Source organism: Coffea arabica, chromosome 6e (genome assembly GCF_036785885.1).
Source record: "Coffea arabica cultivar ET-39 chromosome 6e, Coffea Arabica ET-39 HiFi, whole genome shotgun sequence".
Taxonomy (NCBI): Eukaryota; Viridiplantae; Streptophyta; class Magnoliopsida; order Gentianales; family Rubiaceae; genus Coffea; species Coffea arabica.
Window position 1 is genome coordinate 21,176,910 of NC_092321.1, and position 10,164 is coordinate 21,187,073.

A 10,164-nucleotide genomic window follows, 5' to 3' on the forward strand; every position below is an offset into this window, starting at 1 on the left:
CCCCTCCCTATTAGCCCCCCCGCGGGGCGGGTGCCCGCGGTCATCCGCCCCCATTGCCATCCCTAATAAGGTCAAGTTCGTTTCAAGATGAATAGTAAGGCTAAGTGGTAAAGTGTCTTTCTCACCAAATTGTGTTCCATTCAATGACTGGTTATCCCTTTACGTAGCTAGCTAGGGACAGCAAATTTCAGGCTAACTAGTAAAAAGAGGGTTCCTCTGGCAATTGCTCTAATGGGATGAATTTTAAATTAGATGAAATGAAATTGATTGTAGAACAAAATTTTTAATGAATAAAAAAAGTTTGTCGTGTTTTGGTCTGATGTTGTTTTAGTGTTTACTTGTTCTCTTATCGCTTACATTATATAGTCTAATTGGTAATGGTGACTACACAGACCTTGAATCCGAAAAAAAAAAAAAAAAAAGAAACTTAAACATTAATTTTGATATAGAAAAAAAAAAAAAAAGCAACCTCATTAGGATTATGTTTATACGCTCAAGTCCACAAGTTCACAAGTTGTAACTTCTCGGTAAAAAAACATCGTCAGAACGTGTCTACAATTCAAAATACCAACACGACAAGAATGATGACTTTCAAGCACCAGATATCTTCCATCCTCAGATGATTCCTTCCTAGTACTTGCACAAAATTTTCCGCTGCATTTGGCATGTTACACAGGTCATATTTAATCCCGTCATTCACTGGGAAACCATGATATTAAAATATTCGATGTGCATTTGCATCGATTTAGACAAACAGAAGTGACAAATAAATTAAACCTTGATTTAGTCAACAAGAAAAAACCAAGAATAAATTAAGACTTGGGTAGTAGACTTTGCCATGAGGTTTACTATTTCCTGTTTTACTATTGTACTTATAAATGCTGCAGCCTGGAAATCAAGAACCTAAATAAGGAGAGAGATCGATAGACAATTAAAGATGGAGAAAAAGATTTATGATGCAGCCCTTCATGGAAATGTCAATATTCTTCATGAATTGCTCCAAGAAGATAAATCAATTCTTGATAGAGTTTCTTTAAATTGTACCAACAATTATACTCCTCTGCATATAGCAGCAATGAGAGGCCATGAAGAATTTGTCAAAGTAATATTGGCTCAAAGCCCTGAGCTATCTACTGAGCTAGATTCGCGTCAAAAATTGTCACCCCTTCATTTGGCATCAGCTAGAGGGCATTCGAAGATTGTGGAGGCATTGGTAAATGCTAATCCTGACATGTGCTTGGTTCTTGATCGAAATGGCAGCAACCCTCTTCATCTTGCAGCCGTCAAAGGCAGAGTCAAGGTTTTGGAAATGCTGGTTGATTCAAGGCCGTTTGCAGCTAGAGAAAAGACCAAACGTGGGGAGTCTATTTTGCATCTGTGTGTGAAGTATAATCAGTTGGATGCCCTGAAGAAGCTGGTGGAAATTGTGGATGATGAGGAGTTCTTGAATCAGAAGGATGGCGATGGCCTCAGCATATTGCATTTGGCTGTTATTTCCAAGCAAATTCAGGTATTGCAAGAACAGTTTGAATATATTGATATTAATGTCAAATTGATTATGTGTACCTTCTTCCTTTTTAAGAAAGGGATTGGTGAGAAAGAGCAAAATGAAAGCATTAGTCGGACACGGCTTTCTTGTAGAACGTGACAAATGAAGTGGGCAGCGGATGAGTCTGTTTCTTGGTATATAATAGTGTAAGCAAATAAAAAGTTCCACTTAAAGCTTGGCTTAATCAAGTTTAACCCCTAGATCATGTTAAACACTTACTGTTTTGTTAAATAATGTATCTCTTTTCAATTTGTTGAGTAATTTTTTTTTTCAAAATGTAGAAGGATAAAAAAGAATGTATTATTTTTCAATTTGTTTAAGGTTGGTTATAAAATTTATAAGGGAAAAGGGTGAAAACAAAGCACCTAAGAGTCATTGAACTGTTGTTTGAAATTTGAATGTCACTTTACTTATGGATCCAGTAAAAGGCAGTGGTGGGAAATAGGAGCATGTTAGGGATGGGTTCTTGCCAATCATTGACTCCTCATGGTCGAGTTTTATGTTAGTAAGATAAGAGAATTCAGGTCTCACGAGTTGAGTTTTGTCCAATTCAAACACATTCATATAATTCTTACTATATTTAGTATAAATTTGATGTAATTATAAATTTTATACTAACTTAGATGTTTGAATTGACAAATTTAATTTTACATCCTGATTGTATGAGTTTACATTAAAAGTCGTAAGAATTACATTAACCCTTTTGAACTAAAACTCAACCTGTGGCTGTGAGACCTGTTCTGATATTAGATGCCAAGAAACCAAGAGAACAGTACTTTCCCATGCCCAATTTGCCTAAATGGACTGTCAAGCACAACGAAGAAAACAACCTGGACAATCCATGCGTTCCTTGGGCTCACACCTCCCACATACCCATTTACATAGTGGTAGAGGTCCAGATTATTACTTTATGTAGTTCTTTCAATAAGGTTCTTTATTCTGTTCTGTCGCATGTTGCTTAATTTCCTTCTTTATAGCCCGTTTGGGAGGACGGATTTGGTGAGAAAAAGAAAGGACTAAGAACGAAAGTTAAATCTTTTTGACATGTGGAAGTTAAATGAAAAGAAAAGAAGGGATCCCATACCCTTTTCAAGCTACCAAAACCATCAGCCCAAAATTGGCTAGAAAGCGTGAGAAAAGAAAGTGAATTAAGTAAATATTTTAACATATCAATTTTGTCCTTATAAAGATTATAAAATAGCGTTTTCTTATGTTATGTGAATTTCAAACTTCAAGTGCACTTATGAAAAATAGAATATTTTCCTTTTAGTTCTCTTTACTCCCAAATAAAGGAAAATTGCTTCATTATCTCTCTCCAAAAACTCCCAAACAACATGAAAAGATGTTACTATCTCTTCTTCTCTTTTCTTTTCTAACTTAAGCTTTCTCATCTTTTCTTTTCTGTCCCAAACCCCCCAAACTAGCTTTAATGACCACGGCCTATATTTGAGTTTTGAAGATCATTGCTTCTCTCATATATCGTGTTAACAACAGATAATTCTGGAAATAAATAATTATGGTGCAGTTTACCTATTAGACATTATTAAAGAATGAGCCCGTGATCATCAAACAAATCCAAAAGCGGAATTTCTCATACCCTTGTTTTATTTTTTTTTTCCTGATTTTTGGGTGTTGATGATTAAATTTTGTATAGGTTGCTGACACTTCATTTGCAGATCATCCAATACTTGATAACTACAGCCATAAATATAAATGAGAAGAATCCAAAAGGGCGCACAGCAATGGACCTTATACCACAGAATCCCCTAGAGATGAATCAACAGATTGAAGCGGTTCTGCGACAAGTAGGAGCCTTAAAGGCAGAGGAAATCACCGAATCCATTACAAACGTTTCTAATACCACGAGGCCTAACAAATTTTCACCAGATGACTATTCTCAACCATTAAGAAATGATACTGTGCCTGCAGAGGAACATTCTCAAATGCCAATTAATATTGTCCCTGCAGAAAATGCACCATCTCAAGTTAATCCATCAACAACCACACAAGGAGCTAATCAGCAATCCAATTTCAGATGGTTAGAACAGAAAAGCAAAGCACTAATGGTCGTGGCATCGCTCATCGCGACAATGGCTTTCCAGGCCGGATTAAGCCCACCAGGAGCAGTTTGGCAAGATGATTCAACTCAGGATTCTTCAGGAAATCCTGCACCAAATCCACACAAGGCAGGCGAATCCGTTATGGCTTACCATCACCTCCATTACTACAAGTATTTCCTTCGGTTCAACACGACTGCCTTTGTTTCATCCCTCAGCATAATCCTGATGCTCATCAGTGAACTACCCTTCAAGCATGAGATCTTCATGTGGTTCTTGGTGGGTGTTATGTGGTTAACAGCTACTTCAATTGCACTAACTTATGGTATATCAATTGCATATGTTACACCAGAGATGGATAAGGAACAACTTGGTCATGTGATTGAAATTGCCGTAGCTGCATGGTGTGGTGTGATAACTCTTGTTCTCCTGGGGAAAACTGCCTATTCCTTGCACCAATGGTGGAAAAATGGAAGAAGAATAAGGTGGCCAATGACAAAGAGGAATTCACTTGTTCGGAACCATGGAAATCAACTAAGTATAGCATCAACTTCATTCGTCTAAGTAAAATTTGAGCCATTGTTTGTCAAACAATCTCTTCCATCCTGTTTTCCTTTCTATATAAACTCCTCTTAAGGCAGGAATTTTTGGCTGAAAAAGTTGTTCAGGTATTCCTACTTTCAGGATATGTAAAAAATCAGAAAACCAATAATGGTTTTTTAGATTGCAACTTGCAACTGTGGAATATGTCCGTGCAAACTTTGTTCTCACCCGTTTTACAGCTTATGGTTCCCTGGTGAGGACGATCAATTGAGCTTGGCTGACCCAATGTGGGCCCATCTAGCCCTAAAATTAAGGGGTTGGGCTAACATTATGTATGGGCTGGATTGAATATGGGCTCAAATATAGGCTCAATGTCAAAATGGGTTGAGCTTTGATAATACTGAGCCCAGCCTGATATAAGCCTGACCCATATGTCTACATGTTTAACCCAAAAAATTATATATTAATGGTATTAACTAAAATTAATATTTATAAATAATTACTCATTATCTAATATTTATTATTATCTAAGAGATGTGCAACAATAATTATGATTAATCTTGTTCTCAAAATATTAAACTTTGATTTGAGCAGTGGTTGATAGGATAAAAGATTATACAATAGAGAAGGGTAACATATGAATTGCCATCCACCCAAGTTTTGTAGAGTTCTCTTTATCTTTTATCTTTGCAAGTCTATTGTCCAATCACCTAACATTTCAGTAGAGTACGATTTTCACAATAAGCAAGCAAGCTACCTCGCCTTGTTAGATAATATATTGTATTTTAGAAAAATATAATTTTTAAATAAGAAATTGTTGAATTTGGACAATCTCATTTTGGAGTGCGAAACCCAATGAAATAAAGGCCTGAGGTTGAACCATAATATTTGAAACTCTAAACTCAATTGTAGTGTTTTTAATTGGGCCTGAGATTGGACATTCAAATTTTGACCCATTAAGTCCAAAATTGTTTTTTGGGTCCGTCTTTCCTTGACCCCAATTATGATCCTCCTTTTATAGCCCAAACATGTGCATATGGATTACCAATCTCAAAATCCAATCTCAACCCTTCTAATATATTGGGCTTTCTATCTTAATTCAAAATGGCCCAAATCTAAATCCTTCATTTTCTAAAATGATCTTTAATGAAAAAAATGAGGTTGTATTTAAGTGGTATTTTTTAAAAATAATATACCAATGAAAATATGATATTATGAGTATGCAAATCCCAATACAATTATGAATTGTTGAAGTAGTCGATAGTAGGAATGGCAACGAGATGGGAGTGGAGTGAGGGATCCCCGTTGCCCACTAACCTCCCCTTCCCCCGCCGCACCCGCTTCCCGCCCCATTTTCTTTGGAGGAACTAATAAAAATTTGTTCTATAATTGTATTGTAATTAAATTTTAGCTAAAAATCAAGTACTTAAAAAACCAGCACATAACAGGTCATTATCCATTGTGATCAAATTTTAGCCAAAAATTAAGTACTCTTTCTTTGTATCACTTAATCTCTCCATCCTCTTTTTAGTGTAAAAGAGGAAGTATATGAAGTTTAATCTTGTCTACTAGTTTTGGTATTAAAATGCTACGTAAGTTTCACTACTGAAAGTGTGTGTATTGGTGCAGCAACGGTGACATTAAAGTACAGCACAAAAAGAAATAGAATTAATTTGGAAGACTCAATCCATAGAGGGGAAACTCATTTGAATTACCATTTTTTAGAGTTTTGTAAAAATATATTTTATAGTAATTTAATGCATATGAAGTAAAAAAGTAATTAAAAAATACATTAAAAAAACGTAAATTTTTTATTTTATAAAAAAACTGCAATCCAACCCAGGCCAAGACACTAGGTGGTGCATGTTAAGCACACAGTATAAGTGAACAATTCAACAATACCACAGCCTGGATTAATCATTTCATACACCAAAAGATCACATCAACTTTATTCCTTTAAGTACTACTATTCCATGTAAAGACACAAATTAAAAAGATAGGTCACTGGCAAATGGTAGCGAAGACCTAAAAAGTATTTGGTTGCTTTGTTTGAGTTGTTAGTGTCATTTGCACCTAAAAAGCCTTCGTCTTTCTGAACATTAGCATCAATGGCTTTCACGGATCGTGAGCTAAAAGGCGAATTATTTTATCATGACGTTTCATTTACTATATTTTATAGTACAATATTGATTGTCCTATTTTTTGTATAATAGAATTGATTGCCCTTTTTGATGTGGTGAATGCTTTACCTAAATACATGGGGTGGCTTTTGATAATACGAAATGATGGCAGGAATATTTTGTCTGACAACATTCATTATATGTAATGAGTTGTTGGAGATCTGACTATATATGACTGCAAAAATAAAGTTGCAATTTCCATAAATTTTTTTTAACAAATGATAACCTTGAGTCATTCGCTTTTCTTTTTGTGTTAACGTGGCTCTGCTATTTTGGGTATAGATGTTGTTCTCTAGATTTCATAACGAACCAAGTTGTTCGTGAACGTGTTCATGTTTAGTTCATTCAAATTCGAAAAGAAAGTCGATCATTTAGTAAATAAATCGAGTTCGACCATGATATTAGGCTCTTTTAATAATTAAGTTGAATATGAATCTATTTGCGAACTTTTAAATAGTTCATGAACGCATATATAATTATAAAAATAAAGAAATATAAATATATTTAATATTATTAAGTATATATTATATTTTACTAAAAAGTAATTATACATAAATTAGTGTTATTTATTTTTTTAAAAATCAGTAAATGCAATTAAACTTCTTCTAAATAATGTATTATTTATTAAAGATATAATTAAGGGATAATTGCATAAACCTCCCCTGAGATTTCTGATAGTTGCACTCACCTCCCCTAAGGTTTGAAAAATAGCACTAATCTCCCCTAAACTTAAGATTTTGATAGCAACTTCAGCCCATACTAGAGAAAGTGCTATTAAAAAAGTCTTTTGGGAAGTGAGATAATAATTTTGTTCCATTTGTACCTTTTTTGCCTCTTGTGAGGTAGTGTTAGTAAAAGAATGAAAAATATTAAGAGATGCATACAATTAGTGAAACTCAAATGATATATGTGCAAAGCGAACAAAGGCAGCAGTAAATTTTGGAAGAAACAACAAACGTATGTTCAGAAATATGAGGTTCTAAAGCATATGAAGAGACTGTTGATCAAGTAAGAATATTCACCTTTGATCAGTATAAGAGAGTTTTTTATTGTCATACCTTATAGTATATCGATCTCACAATATTTACTATATTTCATACACAGCTATGTTCTCTTATGATCGACACAGTAATTTCATCATACTATAACTAACACCACAACTTTGTGTATTAAGTTGAAATGATAAAGGATTACTTATCTATCATCTTTTGATTGCCATAAATTTTTAACAAAAAAATTTTCAGATTTTGGCTTGATTTCTGCTTTCTTTCTCCTGTTGTTCATGAATGCATAAGATAAAATAAACTCAACCAAAATCACTAAAACTTATTCTTTTATGAAGTCTTTTCTAGAAGTTTCTTTCTCCTACATTTTCTTGCTTCTACTTCTCTTCTATGTAGAAAATATATTATTTGCATTGTTCTCTCAAGTGTTGTCCATCACAAAATGGCACCATGTTAGAGCATCAAAATGGCACCATTTTATAAATGCACTTACAGTGCTTAATAAAACAAAAAATTACCGTTAATCTTTTTAATTAGTTATTTTAGACTTGTTTATTGCCCTAATTTTTTTGCCCCAAATTTGTTTACTAATAACCTTAAACTTTTAGGGTATAGAAGTAAATTTATCCTATCTTATGTCAACTATAGGCCCTTTAATTCGTGATAGGGGAGGTTAGTACTATTTTCCAAATCTCAAGGGAGGTGAGTGCAACTATCAGAAACCTCAGGAGAGATTTCTACAATTATCCCTATAATTAAATCATCTTCAAAATCAAATTCGAGTTTAACCTTGAGTTCAAATTTGACTCATTTTGTTTAACGAGCCAAACTCGAATTCAAACACGAATATTTATATAAATAAACAAATCGAATTCGAGCAATACTTGTAATTCATTAATATTCGAGTCGAATTCGAACCTTATTCATATAATATATGAACAGAATCTGAATACTAAGTATTTAACTCAATTCGACTCGTTAAAAGCTCTACTATCCTCTATATGCATGAGTATGTGTATTTTGTTTTCTATTTTTTTTCCTTCATTCAACTTGAGTAACATCTTAAGGCAAATTTTGCAGTCTTATATTCCAGATCTTTTTGTTTATGAATTTTATTAAGTTAAAGGAAATAAATTATAATTGAATTTTGCAAAAAAAATAAAACTATTCAAGGAAATAGTAAATAGGGAGATTTATTTAACTAGTTAATTGCCATAATTTTTGTTTCTTTTTTTATGAAGTATTTGTTTAACCAGCTGAACCCAATTAAATGACTCAAACATTACTAATTATTTAGTTCATCAGCAAACTACAATACTCATAATAATATAAATTTATTCAATTTTTTAGTATGATTACATTTAAGCATTCTTAAGTGAATAGCAGAGGATGGGATTTAAATTTCGCTCTCCAATTTCCCCTGCCATCTTGTTCTCGTCTTACCAAAAAAAGAATAATATTGGCATTGTTTATATTGAGAAATTTGATAAAGAATTTGAAATCCATTCGAATCACTCTAGTTGTTTAGATTGCTTAAGAGGCATCTGAATTTGTAATTCATCAATTATTTAAATACATTTTAAATACTAATATAATTAGGAATTTACAAATTCAAATATTTTCTAACTAATCTAAATAATTAGAAGAATTTGAAATAATTTCAAATCCTAAATCAAATCCCTCGATGCAAAGGCACTTTCGAGTCATTCAAGCACATTTCATATGCTTTTACCAATACTATAAAAGAAAAACCCTTCAACTTTGAACCATTTGAAAAGTGACTCATTTTAGGGTATACACGGATCAAGTGGCAGCACCATACAAATGTTATTCACTGAGTTTGTGTACACTTGATTTGGGATAGACAAGTTTTAAACCATCAAAGTACTATATATTTATCTAACAATAACAATTTGGGATAATTTCAGAAATCTCTCTTGAGGTTTTTAACAATTTCACCTAGTTCTCTAGAGGTTATTCGAAAATTACACATACCTTCCTTGAATTTACCATTTTGGTAACAAAAAACTATTTAATGATTAAAATTTTGAATGGATAATCCAAAACACCCTCATGAAACTATGAAGTTCATATTATCTTCTTATAAAATTCTTTTAAAAAATATGGAATAAGAACAAAATCTCAAATCCACTTTTCAAACCTCATCTCTACTATTTTAAACATTTCATATTCCTACATCTCAAATTAGTACCAATTATCATCATGACCATCACCACTATCAGTTCCTAAATTCTAAAACCTCAATCTAAGTTACAAAAGAAACAAAAAAAAAAATCAGTATTGTTAAACTCACATGTGTTTGGATAGGAGATTATTTGAAATGTTATTTGGAATAATTATTGTAACACTTTTTGTGATGTGATATACAAAGGTGATTGGAAAGATAAAAATGTGTAATGTGTTTGTGATGCAATTAAATAAATTTTGGCCAAATAATGGCTATCCAAATAGACCAAAATTATTTAATTGCATCAAAAACACAATTTTCAATATACATTTTTATCTTTTCAATCATCTTTTTATCTCTATACATCACGTCATAAAAAATGTTACAGTAATTATTTCAAATAATCTCCTAACCAAACACATGTGAGTTTAAATAATTTAACATCCTATTTCTCAAATATTGGAATACCAGCACATGCCTATTCTTTTTAAACCGTCAACGTATATCTTTTTCTGTTCATTTTCAGATCCTCCAAGCAAAACTAAATTAATTTGCCATATGTCAGAATTGTGTTTAGGACATAATTAGTTATTCTATAAGTGAATTTTTTTTTGTTTCCATTAAATGTTTTATTGTGCGGTGG

The 10,164-nt window shown here is 32.7% G+C and overlaps 1 protein-coding gene across 1 annotated transcript; it reads left to right on the plus strand.

The window, feature by feature from the left end:
* The first annotated feature begins 924 nt into the window (after positions 1–924).
* LOC113696571 (uncharacterized) lies at positions 925–4,328 on the plus strand. The gene is made up of 2 exons (XM_027215969.2): positions 925–1,510; positions 3,226–4,328. Exons 1-2 carry the CDS (start codon positions 938–940, stop codon positions 4,168–4,170), a joined length of 1,518 nt encoding a protein of 505 aa, XP_027071770.1. The 5' UTR covers positions 925–937; the 3' UTR covers positions 4,171–4,328.
* The last annotated feature ends 5,836 nt before the right edge of the window (positions 4,329–10,164 follow it).

What these genes read in the sequence shown, in the direction of transcription:
- LOC113696571 (XM_027215969.2), top strand. Translation starts at nt 938, where the DNA reads ATGGAGAAAAAGATTTATGATGCAGCCCTTCATGGAAATGTCAATATT. An exon ending in TTATTTCCAAGCAAATTCAG is followed by an intron (nt 1,511 to 3,225) that starts GTATTGCAAGAA and finishes CTTCATTTGCAG; the next exon opens with ATCATCCAATACTTGATAAC.